Source organism: Megascapheus bottae, chromosome 19 (assembly GCF_031878675.1).
Source record: "Megascapheus bottae isolate mThoBot1 chromosome 19, mThoBot2.hap1, whole genome shotgun sequence".
Lineage (NCBI taxonomy): Eukaryota > Metazoa > Chordata > Mammalia > Rodentia > Geomyidae > Megascapheus > Megascapheus bottae.
Window position 1 is genome coordinate 35,242,235 of NC_143527.1, and position 16,338 is coordinate 35,258,572.

At 39.4% G+C, this 16,338-nt stretch overlaps 1 protein-coding gene and 1 pseudogene across 2 annotated transcripts; one reads left to right on the forward strand and one right to left on the reverse strand.

Annotated features, from left to right (window-relative positions):
* Positions 1 to 1,954: 1,954 nt before the first annotated feature.
* Positions 1,955 to 12,516, reverse strand: Hrh4 (histamine receptor H4). 2 transcript variants are annotated; one of them, XM_090353590.1, is made up of 3 exons: positions 12,324 to 12,516; positions 7,561 to 7,724; positions 1,955 to 2,773 (listed from the first exon to the last, which is right to left on the reverse strand). In XM_090353590.1, the coding sequence occupies exons 1-3, from the start codon at positions 12,514 to 12,516 to the stop codon at positions 1,955 to 1,957; spliced, it is 1,176 nt and encodes a 391-aa protein (XP_090209716.1). The 2 variants fall into 2 exon arrangements, with proteins under 2 accessions (XP_090209716.1, XP_090209717.1); XM_090353591.1 differs by lacking the exon at positions 7,561 to 7,724 and having other exon boundaries at positions 1,955 to 2,673.
* A 615-nt stretch (positions 12,517 to 13,131) lies between these two features.
* LOC150049826 (ATP synthase peripheral stalk subunit OSCP, mitochondrial pseudogene) lies at positions 13,132 to 15,056 on the forward strand (annotated as a pseudogene).
* Positions 15,057 to 16,338: the final 1,282 nt, after the last annotated feature.

Below are 16,338 nucleotides of genomic sequence, written 5' to 3' on the forward strand. Positions count from 1 at the left end.
ATTAAAACCCACAGAGACGCACAGACAATTATATGTACACTCATGAGAGGTTATTTCTCAAAATTTCAATTGCTATTAAATGTTAAACATGAGTCTCTTATAGAATGGATTAATGCATATAAAAATTACATAGATTTCTTAAAGATTTTCGTATTTTAGTGCTGAAATCAATCAGAACTTTAAAAGATCTAAAAATGTCAAAATTACTAAACTATAGGAACTCTGAGAAATTACAGAAGAAATGCTAATAAAACCTTAAGGTGAGATTAAATTATGAAAAAAACTATTATGAACAAGCAAAATTAATTTAATTGTTGACACAGAACACTGAAAAGAACTAACGATGAAAAGAAAAAAAGAAGACATGGCTTGAACAAAAGCATGCCTGCCTAACCAGCTCAAAACCTTAGTTCAAACTTAGTTCAAACTAAAAAAAAAAAAATACTTAAATCAGTGCCCTTTGCTGAGAGTGTGGCTTAATTGATAGAGATATCTGCATAGCAAGCACAAGAAGCTGAGTCAAACTCTAGTACTACCAAAAGAAAAAAATAATAGTAATAAATAAAACCAAAAGGATAAAACAGGATTCGGAGGGTGGCTTAGTGGTAGAGTGCTTGCTTAGCCTACACGAAACCCTAGATTTGACTCCTCAGTACCACATAAACAGGAAAACCCAGAAGTAGTGCTGTGGCTCAAGTGGTAGAGTGCTAGTCTTGATCAAAAGAAGCTTAAGGACAGTGCCCAGGCCCTGAATTCAAGCCCCAGGACTGACCAAAAAAAAAAAAAAAGGATATAACATAACCAAACTACTTAACTGTTAATTGTCAGCAAAGCATAACCTATACAAATTACATAATACAGGAATAACTCAGAGTTTTACAATTCAATCACATTAAAGAAATATAATATTGTATAACTAATTCTCAAAGTTTCCAGTAAAGTGAATGTTATACATGTATAGCTAGCTTAATCAGTCTTTTCACCAGCTGTTAGCTTCCCACTTTGTCCCATCTTTCCTCACAAAGAGTTTAGCTGATATGGAAATGGGAAGATAGACCAGGAAGGAACAGGACAGGCTGTTCTTCCAACCACTGGTGACTACTGAGAGTCCTTCCCATGTCTTATAGGATTGCCACACCACTCACTCTTCCTTCCCAGGAACATAAAAGGTTTAGGGGGTTGAAAATACACATGACTTCATCCAGGCTCTCTTTCTTCTTGCCAACTCAATCCCAAATCCAACTTACAGCTGGATCATAACTGACTTATGGATCCCCAGCAATGAGCCTCTTTCCTCTATTGAATACTTTAGGGAATGAACTTCAAACTGGATATATCTGAACCTGTATTATTATAAAGTAAAAAGACAGAAGCTAACATTGATAAAAAAAAAATAGAGCATAGTAGGAAAACAAACTTTGAACTTTCACAATCAGTGTTATTCTAGATTTACAAAACAGAAAAGATGTAGGATTGTCATAGAAAATGTTAGTACTTCCGTGACCATGAAGACTACAAAAATATTATCACTTCACTAAACTGTTGTTCATTAGAGTCATTTTCAATTGACTTCCATATGCATTTTTGTAACATTACAAATATTACTGTTAGATGGATTGTTTGACAGAATGCAAAGGCCAAGATAAAAACAGGACCAAATTCATTTGAGAATGATTAAGGCCAGGCACTGGTGATTCATGTCTATAAACCTAGAGACTCAGGAGGCTGACATCTAAAGATCCAGGTTCAAAGCTAGCCCAGGCAGAAAAGTCCATGATACTCTTATCTCCAATTAACCACCAGAAAACTGGAAGATAAGCTATGGTGCTCAAAGTGATACAGGGCTAGCCTTGAGTGAATGAGCTCAGGAACAGTACTCAGGCCCTGAGTTCATGCCAATAACCAAAAAAAAGAGTGATTAAGATCAAAATTTCCAGAAATGAAAACATTATCTTTAAGAGGATATTGAGCGATTATGTGGTAGTATGGCCTGCTTCTTCACACGAAAAATTTTCAAGAATGCTTTACGAAAACGCTTGTGACACAAGGGATACAAAAAAGGATTGATGAAAGAATTGAACCACTGCAGCCAAAACACAAATTTGTACCAGTCTGTTTTAGGACGCTTTTCTTGGGGATACGTGGAAAGTATGATTGTGGATAGAGAATATGGAGCCCAGCAAATGGTAAAAGCACTTAAAAGAATGGCCAATGACTTGGCTAATTTCCTGGCTCTGAGCAGTTCAAAATGGTCCTTTTGGTGAACAGCTATGGAATTGGAATGGGAGAGGGAACCTATTTTGGAAGCAACAAAACTACTGTTTGTGTGGGTTTTGAAGGAAACCAAGAGATGGTTCTTTTTTCTTGATCTGTCTGAATGAAGAGATGCAGTTTCTTCCTTCTTGTCAGAAAGAGATGTCCTTGAACCTAGTCCATGTCTGGAGGACGATCCAGGATCGCTGGAAGAGGGAAAGATGAATCCAGGGTGGCTGAGGCACCTATTAAGATTCCCACGCTTCCATAGGTTCCAATAGATCTGTATATTAAAATAAGCCACTAAGATGACTGGGACCAAGAATTCCAAGAACGATGTGACCATAATGACATACCATTCTGAAGCAAATCCAGGTTCACACTCATCAGTGCTATTTCTCTTCTTCCAAGACTCTGAAACTAGTATCATTGGCCCATTCACTAAGAAAGCCAACACCCAAACAGCCACCATCTGAACCACAATCTTCAAGATCCCAGTGTGTTGAGTCCTATAAGATACCTACAAGAGACCCGATAAATGTGTTTCAATACAATGGACACATCTTGAATGTACAGAGCATCCCCTAGGCCCTCAGAAAAATCAATGATTTACAAGAAGTAGGAACTTTAACTAACAGTAATGTGGCTTGCACTGGGGAAGAGTTTCAATGTTAAGGAATACTGAGCCAAGATACAGACTTTCTTAATGGCTTAATGGGGAAAACTATAATCTCAAGATAAAACTTCTGACACAATAGCAAATGTCACGGCCAATAAGTAAGACAGCAATTTTTCTACCCCCCCCTCATATGCCCTAATCTAAATGTTAACTGAAATTGAGTGTATCCGATCACATTATTTTTTAATGTGCAGACCGGATAATGACAACTATCCTTTTCAATCATATAGAATAATAAGTATCAGAATTAATCATACAAAGTATAGGTATTATTTGATGATATTTATCACCTAAAGCAATGCATCTTTGGGAGTATAAATACACAGATATAGATGAATATACACATTGTATCATAACAGAAAATGCATTTCTCACAGTGGTCCCAATAAAAAGTAGTTTGAAAATCACGCTTTATCTGATGCCAACATGCAGAAAGAACCTACTCTGCAGTTAATACTGAGACTGTAAATCAGGGTCAAGAACATAAAAAACTCTTCTGGCACTCTCAAGAAGATTAAGGACAACCAGAAAATGTGTGGTGTTAATGCAACCTTATGAAAATCACTTCTACAGGTGTGTCTACCTGTTCAGTAGTGTGCCAAAGCTGCAATGACCAGTCACTTTGAGAAATGTGATTACAGTAATTTCTGCTTTCATTAAGAGTAGAGAATGGCCAGGTGCTGGTGGCTCATGCCTGTAATCCTAGCAATTCAGGAGGCTAAGATCTGAGGGTTGCAGTTTAAAGCCAGCCTGGGAAAAAAGTCTGTGAGACTCACATCTCCATGTAACAACCCAAAAAGTCAGAAGTAGACCTGTAGCTCAAGTAGTAGAGCACTAGCCTTGAGCACAAACACCCAAGGACAGTGCTCAGGCCTTGACTGCAGGCCCCAGGACCAGCACACAAAAAGAAGAGAGAGGGGCCAGGAGTTTAGCTTCGTGGTAGAGTGCTTGCCTAGCATGCATGAAGACCTGGGGTTAGATTCCTTGGTACCACATACATAGAAAAAAGCTGGACGAGTTGTGTGGCTCAAGTGGTAGAGCTCTAGCCTTGAGAAAGCCCAAGAACGGTGCTCAGGCCCTCAATTCAAGGCCCAGGACTGGCTAAAAAAAAAGAAGAAGAAAGAAAAATAGAATATCTTATAAATCTAAATATTCTTATATCCAGCAATTATTCATTAGAGATAAATATCTGAACCATGAATGTTTTAAGGGCATCTGAAGCAGACAATCTCTCAGAACCTCTTTTATATGTGTATGTTTCCCTCCAGATCAAATGTTCTATATTTGATTTAATTATCTCATAATAAAAGATATAACCCAGGAAATGGGAGCATGCCTCCCTTCCACTGTCTCTCAAGTACTACTCTCTCTGAATGTTAAAGTCTCCATTGATAGTGTTTTACATCTTAAAGAGATGTGATATCATCTAGCACTGTGGGATATTTTTTGTTTATGGTTTGCTTTTAGTTGAGGTGTGTGTGTGTGTGTGTGTGTGTGTGTGTGTGTGTGTGTGTGTGTGTGTACCAGGTCTAGGGCTGGAACTCAGGGTCTGGGAGCTGTCCCTGAGCTTTGTTGCTCAAGGCTAGCACTCTACTACTTAAGCCATAGCTCCATTTCTAACATTTTTGGTGCTTAATTGGAGATAAGATCCTCACAGACTTTCTTTCCCAGGCTGGCTTCAAACCTCAGTCCTCAGATCTCAGCTTCCTGAGTAGCTAGGAAGTAGCTGAGTAACTGGTGTGAGCCACCAGCACCTGCTGGCACTACTGTGGTTCTTGACGGAATGTACTTATTGAAAAGGAATAACCAATGGCTGGAGATCAGATAAAACTGGTTAGTAACATTAAAAATCTACTGGGCCAGATGAGCACCAATGGCTCACATCTGTAATCCTGGCTACTTAGGAAGCTGAGATCTGAGGATCATGGTTTGAAGATAGCCAAATCAGAAAAGTTCATGAAATTCTTCATCTCTAATTATCTAGTAAAAGGACAGAAGTAGAGCTATTGCTCAAGTTAGAAAGTGCCAACCTTGAGCAAAAAAGCACCCAATCCCTAAGTTCAAGTCCCAGTAGCAACATTAAAAAAATAATAACTGGGGCCAGGCGGAGTGGCTCATGCCTGTAATGCTAGCTACTCAGGAGACTGAGTTCTGATGATTGTAGTTCAAAGCCACCCCAGGCACTAAAGTCCCCAAGACTCTTATCTCTAGTTAATCACCAGAAAACTGGATGTGGTGTTGTGGCTCAAGGAGTAGGGCAGTAACATTGAGCTGAAGAACTCAGGGACAGTGCCCAGGCCCAGAGTTCAAGTCCCATGACTGGGGTAAAAAAAAAAACTGGTATTTCTCAAGATAAGATCAAGTTCAAGCTGACCACAAGTTCTCATACACAATATACTTTTTTGCCTTGTGTTCCTCTTTCCATTAATTAATATATCTTTTACACTAAATCTAATGATTACGATGATGGTAACAATACCGAGATAGTCATAAAACTGCCTTTAGTTTTAATTGCTCAGTTCAGACTCTGTAATGACATAATGCAATATGCCAGAAAGGGATCTCTCTTTCATTATGCATAAGGCCAATTGAGATAATGGACACCCAAGGGATTTGAGAAGAAGCTCTGGATCTCTTCATCTCCAGGGAGCATTTTTGACAGATAGCTCAAGCATTGCTTAAATCTAGACCCAGCTGGTTGTAGTAGGCTCCCTGAGTCAGTCAGTGGCCAAGTTCCCACCCATTGAAAAACATGTATATTATTCAAGATACTGCCCCTTTCCCTCCCCCCAGTGAAATAGCCAAACATTCTGTCAGTCATATTTCTTTTGTGAGACAGAAATGCCCATTGGAAATCGCTAGTGTTAATAATGAGATTTGCATCCTAATTTTTTTTTCTGTAGTGAGTAGAATTTTATTCCCCAAATGGTTATGTCAAAAATCCTAACCACCAACATCTGTAGATGTGACCATTTTTGGAAGTCTGGCATTGGCAGATATGCTTAAATTAAGACCAGATTATATTGGATTAGGGTTTTCCATGATTTATATGACTAGTATCAAACAACAAAGATACAGATGCCCAAGGAGGAGACCAGATGGTGACAGGAGCAGAAATCAGAGTGACACATTTGTAAACCCAGAATTACCAACTTGGAATCTAAGAAAAAGACATGGACCAGGTCCTCTTAGCTCCTCCTGAGAGAAGATACTGCTGTGGTCACTTCAGTGTTGAACTTCAAGGTTCCAGATCCATGAGAGAATAAGATCCTGATGTTTTTAGCAAACCAGACTGCAGTCATCTGTCATGGTGACCCTAGCCAGCCAACCCAACTCCCTCAACAGTTCTCCTTGAAGCTTTATTTTTTTCATGCTCATGTTTCTTTCTTTATCTGCAGGTAAGAAATATGCTCCTTTCCCTGTCTTTATTCTGTATTTGTTTTGATTCACATTTCCTCCAGCTACAGTACTCCTTTCTCACCACCCTTGCTTCACCCAAATACCATTTGCCCTTCTAGAAAACATCTCTGAGCCCTGTGATCACATGCTGTCAGCTGCACTGCCTGTTGCTTTTTCAAATTGTGATCAGATTTCTATCTCCTGAGATCAGCCCCCACCCATTTCCTATCATACTATCTCTGTTATTTTCAGTTACAGGAAGAGTTGAGCTTTTCACCATCATTTCCTATGAGCTTGTGTGGGTCTTAGAAGGCTTCCTTCTTTTTCTAAGGTCGCATATGAACTGTCAGCAAAATACAAGCACAGCCTGGGGAACCCTGTCAGCATTCATGCATTCATAGTGGAGACCTGGCATATTAGGGACAGGGCCTTTCATCCCTTTGCCAAGTTTACAACCTGTATTGCTAGGGGTGGTTGCTCAGGACAAGACTAGGATGAACACAAATATAAAGACACATACAAATGCACAAAAACACATGTGCACACACATTTTATACACAGATGTCTACCTTGTCTCCGGGCATTATTCTTCATCTTATCTTTATGGAACCTATATGCAGGGTTTCCCCACCCCCCAAGCAAGTTGTAGACTTTTCTGCCCACAAACCTACGGGTAGATTCAGAAGCTTGGATAACCAATGAGGAAAGACCTAGGAACCACAAGTAAAGATTAAAATTTCATGTGAACCCCTAAAAAAAGCAAAATGAGAAAATACAAATGAGAAAGAGTGATTTGGAACACAATTTTCACACATTCAATGGTACCTAAGACAAGAAGTATATTATGTCATAACCAAGTACACAGACATTCCCCACTCCTTTTATTCTATTCCTCTCTGACCCTCTGACCTAATTTCATTACTGAACAATGAATCACAACAAATCAGAGAAAGGCTGGATAAGTGGGACTGCATTAAACTGCAGAGCTTTTGTATGGCAAAGGACATAGCTAGTAAACTAATCAGGAAGCCTACAGAGTGGGAGAAGATCTTCACCAACCAAACAACGGACAAAGGCCTCATATCTAAAATATATCAACAACTCAAAAAATTGAATCACTCCAAAACTAACCTCCAAAGTAACAACCATCCCATTACTTCGGGACCCAAAATTTATATCTATATAATTTTGTAAAACAAAAAAAAACAACAAATGGACATTTTACTTACAGCATTTGAGACTGACTGGTAGCGATCATAGCTGATAAGGACAATATTATACACAGATGCTGTACACAAAAGATAGTCAATTGTAAGCCAAAATGCACAGATTTTTGTTCCAAAATTCCAGTTGAACACTGTGTATGGGATGAACAAAGGAATGGAAATCATACCTGTACAAAGAATAAATAAAAATTCAATACCAGCACACATCAATGAAATAAAAGGGTATTTTAATAGGTATAGCACAATGCAAAATCTGAATTTATAGGAAATGGCTTCTGTTGTTGCTATGATTTTGAATACATTACTTCCTACTTCCGAAGGCCTATATATGAAAGCTTGGTCTGCAGCCTTAGAGATGCTGTGGTATTTTAGGAAGTAGGATCAGGTGGGAGGTTATTATGTCATTGGGCATGAACTTGAAAGGGACTGTGGGACTCTTATCTGTCAGAATTTCTATGTTTCCTACCCATCAGAATCTAAGCAAATAGGCTGTCCAGCCTTGGGTTTGAACCTCCAAACCGTGATATAAATAAACCCTCTTTCTTTATAAGTCAATTGTCACAAATATTCTGCTACACTAATAGTATGCTATATAGAAATATTTAGTATTTCATCCAGGAGATCAGGGCTAATTTTCTATACTGCTTAAGTATATTTGTAATAGTTGTTATAAATGTTCCTCCAGTAGTTACTAGTTATTAAATTATTAAATTCTAACTTCTATTTCCAGCTATATATAGCATAAACCTTTTTTTAACTCTTTGTAATCCAAGCCAGAGAGAATGGGCCACCACCCTTCCTTCAAATTCATCTCATATCTCACATTCTCACACCTTGTTCTCCTTACCAACATGGTTCTTTGTTCTTAAAAAAGTCTCCTTGATGTGTGGGTGTGTGTGTGCATGTGTGTCTGTCTGCTGTGTGTCTCTGTGTGTGTCTGTATGTGTATGTGTGTATGTGTCTGCGTGTCTGATTCTTATTAAAAAAATGACTTCCAAGAAAATGACTACCTCCTTCACATGCTTTGTATACCTTCCTTGGTAGAGGTCATTCCTTGGTCAACTCCCTGTTTTGGCACTTTGCCACTTTTATCTCTCTTTTTGAGTTCACTAATTAAATTCTATTTATATCAGGATGGCTATCTTTTATTTTGTCTTCCCTGAGGAGCAGGACCTTGTTTTAGATCAAAGACTGTGTATTTCCTACCTGAAGAAACATGTATGTGGCCTATGCAATGAATTGCACATTTAACTTAAGACTAAAAAATATGGTACATGTGACTGTATGCATTCCAGATACATTTTCATTTAAACTTCTAGAAGAAAAAACCATGCTGATCAAGCAGTTCAAGAACCTAACACAGAAAGGAAACCTAGTTTGACTAAGATTCAATCAGCGTGTAAATGGAAAAGACTGAACTTTGAAACCAGGTAATGTGATTGAAGAAGAATCACTGATTAACCATAAACCTCCCCTATGTGAATGAACAAGTGAGCTCAGCCAGATTTAGCTGAGCTCAGGAACCATAGTAACCTCAGGAGCACAGGAAAATAATAACACAAGAATTCCTTTCCTTTCGCTGTTGGGCTTTTATAACTGTGTTGACATTTCCACATTGATATCAAGATTTGCCAGAGTATGATATATCAAGCATTTCATTTGAAATCTGATTTGCCATTATCTTCATAATCATCAGCCATTTGCATAAGTTCTCAATGGTTTGTATGAGAAACAAACAAGCTTATTATTTAAAACAATAATAGGAGTCAGGGTCATGCCTGTAATCCTAACTACTCAGGAGGCTAAGATCTGAGGATTGCGGTTCAAAGCCAGCCCAGGAACAAAAGATCCTGAGACTCTTATCTCCAATTAACCTCTACAAAACAAGAAGTAGGGCTTGACTCAAGGGTAGGGCAGTAGCTTTGAGCTGAAGAGCTTAGGGACAATGCCCAAGCCCAGGGGTAGGGCGGTAGCCTTGAGCTGAAGAGCTCAGGGACTGCACCCAGGCCAACTTCAAGCTCCATGACCCACAAAAAAAAAAAAATGCACTGTAATCCCAATGACTCAAAGCAGTAGAGTCCAGTCCAGGCACAAAATGCTATTAAGGCCATATCTCAAAGAACAAGCCCAGTATGGTAGTGTACACCATGTCATAAGAGGCAGAAGTAGAGGGATGACAGCCCAAATTCAGCTCAGGCAAAAGCACAAGCTGCTATCTAAAAAAAAACAACTAAAGCAAAAACGGCTGGGTCCATAGTTCATGTGATACAGCAGTTGCCTACCAAGTATAAGGTTTTGAGTTCAAATCCCAACACTGCTTACCATCATCTCCAAAATAGTGAGAGAAACAGACTATTAAAATAACACAGTAAGAAGGGGAGCCATCTATGGTCAAAATCTCCAGCACTTGGTTCTTGGTTGTTTGTCTTGTTCTTCTCTATGACTAAGTAAGTCAGGGCCTCATTCTCATTTAGGTAATCAATATACATCATCTTTTTAACTACCACATGTTCCCTAAAAGTCACAAAATTTCATAACAGAATAAGAGCTATATTTGTAGCAGAATAGTCTCTACAATCACATCAATATACTTTTGTATTATGCGTATTTTTATGTGAGCAGAGAGAATGATAAGGCAAGATATATATCAAATTGCAAATGATGGCTATGTGGAGAGAAAGAATTGTAAAGAGAAAGGGGATTATTGTTGATTTTCGTTTGGTCTTAAGGATTGAACACAAGTCCTGGGTGCTATCCCTTATCTCCTTTTGCTCAAAGATAGCACTCTGCCATTAAAGCCAGTTTCACTTCCAGCTTTTTCTATGATTAACTGGAGAGAAGAGTCTCATGGACTATCCTGCCCATGCTGGCTTCCAACCATGATCCTCAGGTCTGAGCCTCCTGAGTACCTGGAATAGTAGTTATGAGCCACCAGACCTCAGTGATTGTTGATTTAAAAAAAAATGTGTGCTGGGGCTGGGGCTGATGGAGTGGTTCAAGTGGTAGAGCTTGCCTAGTAAGTACAATACTCTGAGTTTTAATTTCAATAAAGAAAAGAAAAAAAAAGAATTCTGTACTAGGACACGGTTCTGGAGTAGAAGGCTTGCCTACTTACTATGTATGAGAGCCTAGGTTTGAATCCCAGCAACACACACACACACACACACACACACACACACACACACACTGCTTTATCTGTGATCTTTGTGATCTTGTTACTACACCACAACACTCAAGTGAGTCAGTCTCTCTAGCCAGGAGTTTCCTCCAGAACTTCCTAGACAATAGTAGAATAGTCCTGACTTTGGTTGAGAGCCATCTCTTCCTTAGACCCAGAGGGGCCCAGTCTCCCATTTCTCTTTCTCTTGACCAACTCCACCTTCTGCAGCTTTGCCTAGTGCTCTTCTTTTGCACCCTCACTGTAGCTCAGAGTCTCACCACTTGAACTTCTACCTAGACCACACCATTGCTCATGCCCAACTCCCCTGCTTCCTACAAGATGCCTCCGAGGGGCCGGGAGTTTGGCCTAGTGGCTAAAGTGCTTGCCTAGCATGCATGAAGACCCGGGTTCGATTCCTTGGTACCACATACACAGAAAAAAGCCGGAAGTGGTGCTGAGGCTCAAGTGGTAGAGCTCTAGCCTTGAGAAAGTCCAAGGACAGTGCTCAGGCCCTGAGCTCAAGCCCAGGACTGGCAGGAAAAAAAAAAAATGCCTCGGAGGTAGGCATTCTTCTTTGTTCTTTGCTCTACCTTCTTCCTATTTGTTTGTTAAATTCTTACATCCTATGCCGGTTTAAAAAGCTCCAATCCAGACTGATGCAATTATTTCGAGGCCTTGACAATAGAGATCCAAACTTGATCCCTTTCTGTTCCTACTCAGCCTCTGCACACAAGCCTAAGGCTCCCACCTAGGAAGAAAGGAATCATGATTTTCTACCAGTACCCTATTGCTGATTCTTGGAATTCTCTCCTCCCCATCTCTGTCTATGGAAATCCTACCTGTCAGTCAAATGGTGCACTTTGAATGTCACTTTCCACAAATTAAAATGTGCTTTCTCCATTTTCTGAGTTCCCTTTCTCTGGGTGTGTTTCCACAGAATCTCACATTGCTCCACCCATTAGAATCATTTATGAATTAGGGATGAGATGGATCTACTCATCCCTAGGTCCTAGTGATACTGCATAAATCTCAGTACACATGTGCTGTGTAGTATACCAACATTTGTGCACTTAATTTGGGTTGAAATGTATCTGTAGATGCCTCAGAAGAGAATAAGATGGGTCAGGCATGGTGGCCCACGCCTGTAATCCTAGCTGCTAACAAGGCTGAGATCTGAGGATTGAGGTTCAAAGTCAGCCCAGGCACAAAAGGACCTGAAATTCTTATCTCCAATTAACCTCTAGAAAATAGGGCTTGGCTCAAGGATTGGGTGATAGCCTTAAGCTGAAGAGCTCAGGGACAACGCTCAGGTCCAGGGGTAAGGCGGTAGCCTTGAGCCCCAAGGCACCTCCCCCCAAAAAAGAACTATTCTGGACTTAATTTTATTCTACAGAAAGAAAGTGCTTTCAGATGAAAATTCCTCATTACACTGATTTGCTTAAAATGCAACATAGACTTCAGACTCCTTTCCAGATTTTATTAAAAGTTTTATATTTTCTACCCCTCCCTCTTATATAACTGCCTTGAAATAACAAGAGCTTATTTAAAGGTTTTAGAAATAATTAATTATTGGAAAAATTATTTGAAATAAAGTCATTTAACTTACCCACGAAGAAGTCAGAAATGGCCAAGTTAAGAAAAAAATAATTACTTTGATGTCTAAGATTTTTGTCCACGCCAAAAGCTAAAATGACCACAGCATTTCCTAGCATTATAGCAAGAGCGAGCATGGACATAACAAATGCTAAAGTAACTTGAGTACTTAATGTTAAGTTCTTTGTACTATTAGTACCTGCCATCACATCAAGTGATAAAGAAGTTCAAGAAAGAAAATTAATCCATCCAGACAATTCTATCAAATATGTTTTTCAACCAGATACCCAAAATATATAATCTTCTACTCAAAGCAATTTTTAAATTCTGATGCTGATCTCATGACACTTCCTGGTTCATGATAAAGTCAACTTGTGGTTAACTGTTTCCATTTACTAACACTGAAAAACTATTTCCAAAGAACAGTGAAATTTTTTATTTTAAACAGTAATGTGACTCATCAATTTCCCTGTAATAGAATTAAATAGTATTCAAGAATATCTATATAATATAATTGATATATTATTTGAATAATAATTTGAGTTCAAGTTTGATTTTTTTTTGCCACTCCTGGGGCTTGAACTCAGGGCCTGTACACTGTCCTTGGGCTTTCTCAAGGCTAGAGCTCTACCATGCCAGCCACCGCACCACATCCAGCTTTTTCTGTGTATGTGGTACTGTGGTACTGAGGAATCGAACCCGGATTTTCATGCATGCTGGGCAAGCACGCTACCACTAGGCCAAATTCTCAAATTTGATTGTTTTTTTGTTTTGTTTTTTTAACTAATGCAAATCTGGTTACATAGTCTGTTCTCATCTAAATGGGGTGATAGGCATTGTGTTTCCTTTTTAATGAACATAGATTTCAAGACAGTTGACATAAAGCAATGAAGAACACTGGTCCTGAGAAAAGTGGAAAGAAGAGAGAGTCCTGAAGGTACTCTGGGTTTACCATCTTCAGATTGTTTCCAGGGCTAGACAGGGAGGGAATATCAAGGCAGAATCTGAGATGGAAGTACCAGTTTGGTTTATGAGCTGCAGAGCTGCTAGAGAAAAAGGGTTCCAGAGATCTATAGAGGATCCTCCACAGGTATTCACAAAATCACTGGTCAACACAGCTTAAGGAAAGTGTCTTAGGCTAGTAAAAAGAATCTTTTGAGAAAAGTAAACTGCTCATCCAGGGCTGGTACTAATCCCAGTTCCCTTCAACCACATGGGAAAAAATCATTATTCATGGAGCAGGCAGTGGTATTTTGCCTTAATAATGAGAATGATCAGCTTTATACTAAATAATATATACTGTCTAACAATTCTTAAAAACAAACCTACAAGAATCAAATCATTTCTAGTTTAATTGAAATGCTGAGCACAAGTCAAGAGTGAACATAAGAATATCTAAAACCACCAGGCACTGGTGGCTTGTGGCTGTAATGTTGGCTTCATAATAGGTTGACATCTGAGGATCGAAGTTCAAAGCCAGCCTGGGTAGGAAAGTCCATGAGACTCTTCTCTCCAATTAAGCAACAAAAAGGAAAGAAAGGAAAAAGAAATGAAGGAAGGAAGAGGGAAAGAATGAAAGAAAGAGAAAGAGAAAGAAAGACAGGAAAGAAGAAAGAAAGAAAGAGAATGCTGGAAGAGTAGTAGCTTTGACTACAGTAGTAGAGTACTAGCCTTGAGCAAAAAAGTTTTCCAAAACTAAAAGAATCAAAACATACAATCCAATCATCAGACAGGTCAAGAAGATACCAAATATAATCTATTCAAAGAAAAATCCATCTATTGAAACCAATATAATAAACTGGAGCCTGGTTGCTCACACTTGTAATCCTAGCTACTTAGGAGGTTGAGATCTGAGGGACCTGGTTGGAAGCCAGCCTGAGTAGACAAATCAGAGAGACTTCCTCTAATCAGCAAAAAGCTGGAACTAGAGGTATGGTTCAAATGGTAGAATAACAGCCTTAAGTGGGAAAAAGTCAAGTTAGAGCACGAGGCCCTGATTTCAAGTCCTAGTACTGGTACAAAAAAAAAAAAAAAAAGCTAAAATTAACCCAGACAGTCAGTGGGATTTGACCTACAAACCACCACAGAGCAAAAAGACGGGCACCTGGGGCGTGGGAGGGGGTGTCCCTACTCTCCTGGCAGGTGAGCTGCTTCAGTACTTCAGTGGCCAGGCCCTTCAGCAAGATCATGAGACCCCTTGTTCAGGTACATGGCATTGAAGGGCGCTGTGCCACAGCTCTTTACTGCATCTAAACAGAAGAAGCTGGAACCAGTGGAGGAGGAGTTATTGAGACTACAACTCCTAGGGTACCCCAAAGTGTCTGCTGATTATTCTGAATCCATATATCAAGCATTCCATGAAAGCAAAAAGCCTAAGTGACATCACAACAAAAGAGAAGTTTTCCCCTCTCAAAGCCTCCCTGATGAGGTTACTTAATGAAAATGGTCAGCTCAGCAACACCCAGGGTGTCATCTCTGCCTTCTCTATCATGGTGAGTGTCCACCGTGGAGAAGTACCCTGCGTCGTAACCACTGTCAGTCCTTTAAACAGCACTGTTCTCTCTGAACTCACAATCATTCTGAAGAGTTTCCTAAGTCAAGGCCAAGTGCTGAAACTGGAGGTTAAGACTAACCCAGCAATCATGGGTGGAACGATTGTCGTATCAGTGAGAAGAATGTGGACATGTCTGCCAGAACCAAGATTCAGAAGCTGAGCAGGAGTCGAGCTGAAAATCCCCATCCATGAAAATTCTTAAACCTGAAGCAACAATAAAAAATGAAGAATTTCCAAAATCTAACAAAATTTGATAAAAACTATGAACCAGAGTAACTCAAAACAGATTGGAGAAAGACTCGATAAATGGGACTACCTAAAAATAAAAAGTTTCTGTACAGATAAAAACATAGTTGCATGGGCCGGGAGTTTGGCCTAGTGGTTGAGTGCTTGCCTTGCATGCACAAGGACCCGGGTTCGATTCCTTGGTACTACATACATAGAAAAAAGCCAGAAATGGTGCTGAGGCTCAAGTGGTAGAGCTCTAGCCTTGAGAAAGTCCAAGGACAGTGTTCAGGCCCTGAGCTCAAGCCCAGAACTGGCAAAAAAAAAAAAACATAGTTGCAAAAGTAGAGAGACAGCCAACCAACTGGGAAAAGATATTCACCAACACTACATCTGACAAATGCTTAATATCCAGTATCTACAGGGAACTCAAGAAACTAATCCCCCCAAAACCCAATAAACCATTCACTAAATGGGGAAGGAAACTAAGGAGAGACTTATCAGAAGAAGAAATTAAAATGGCAGAAAAGCGTATGAGAAAATGTTCATCATCTATGGTCATAAAGGAAATGCAAATAAAAACAACCCTAAGATACCACCTTACCCCAAAAAGAATGGCCAAGATTTTGAACTCAGACAATGACAGTTGCTGGCGGGGTTGTGGAGAAAAAGGAACCCTACTACACTGCTGGTGGGAATGTAGACTAGTTCAGCCACTCTGGAAAGCAGTGTGGAGGTTTCTTAAAGAACAGAAAATAGACCTTCCCTATGATCCCGACATACCACTTCTGGGCATTTATGACCCAGGATATTATAAGGACACCTGCTCAGCTATGTTCTTCTCTGCACTATTCACAATAGCCAGGCAATGGAAACAATCCAGATGCCCTACTGCAGATAAATGGATACAGAAAATGTGGTATATATACAGAATGGAATTCTACATAGCCAACAGACAAGATAAAATAATGGCATTCGCAGGGAAGTGGATGAATCTAGAGCAAATCATGTTGAGTGAGACAAGTCAAGACCTAAGGAACAAAAGGCACATGGTATCCTTAATATGTGGCTATTAAATCCAAAGAGTACAAGAGCGAGGACTCAATAACTGCATACCCAAACTATGGACATGGTAATGGAAATACAAACATAACTATATAGACATAAAAACCTATGACTCTATAGACATAATGTTTTATTTCATAAATTAATGTTTCTATGACATACAAATCCTTGGCCTAATTTTGAT

Coding starts and splice junctions, on each gene's coding strand:
- Hrh4 (XM_090353590.1), bottom strand. CDS start 12,516: ATGGCAGGTACTAATAGTACAAAGAACTTAACATTAAGTACTCAAGTT. Junction 7,725..12,323: donor CATTTCTGACTTCTTCGTGG/GTAAGTTAAATG, acceptor TTCTTTGTACAG/GTATGATTTCCATTCCTTTG. Junction 2,774..7,560: donor ACCAGTCAGTCTCAAATGCT/GTAAGTAAAATG, acceptor GGTCTCTTGTAG/GTATCTTATAGGACTCAACA.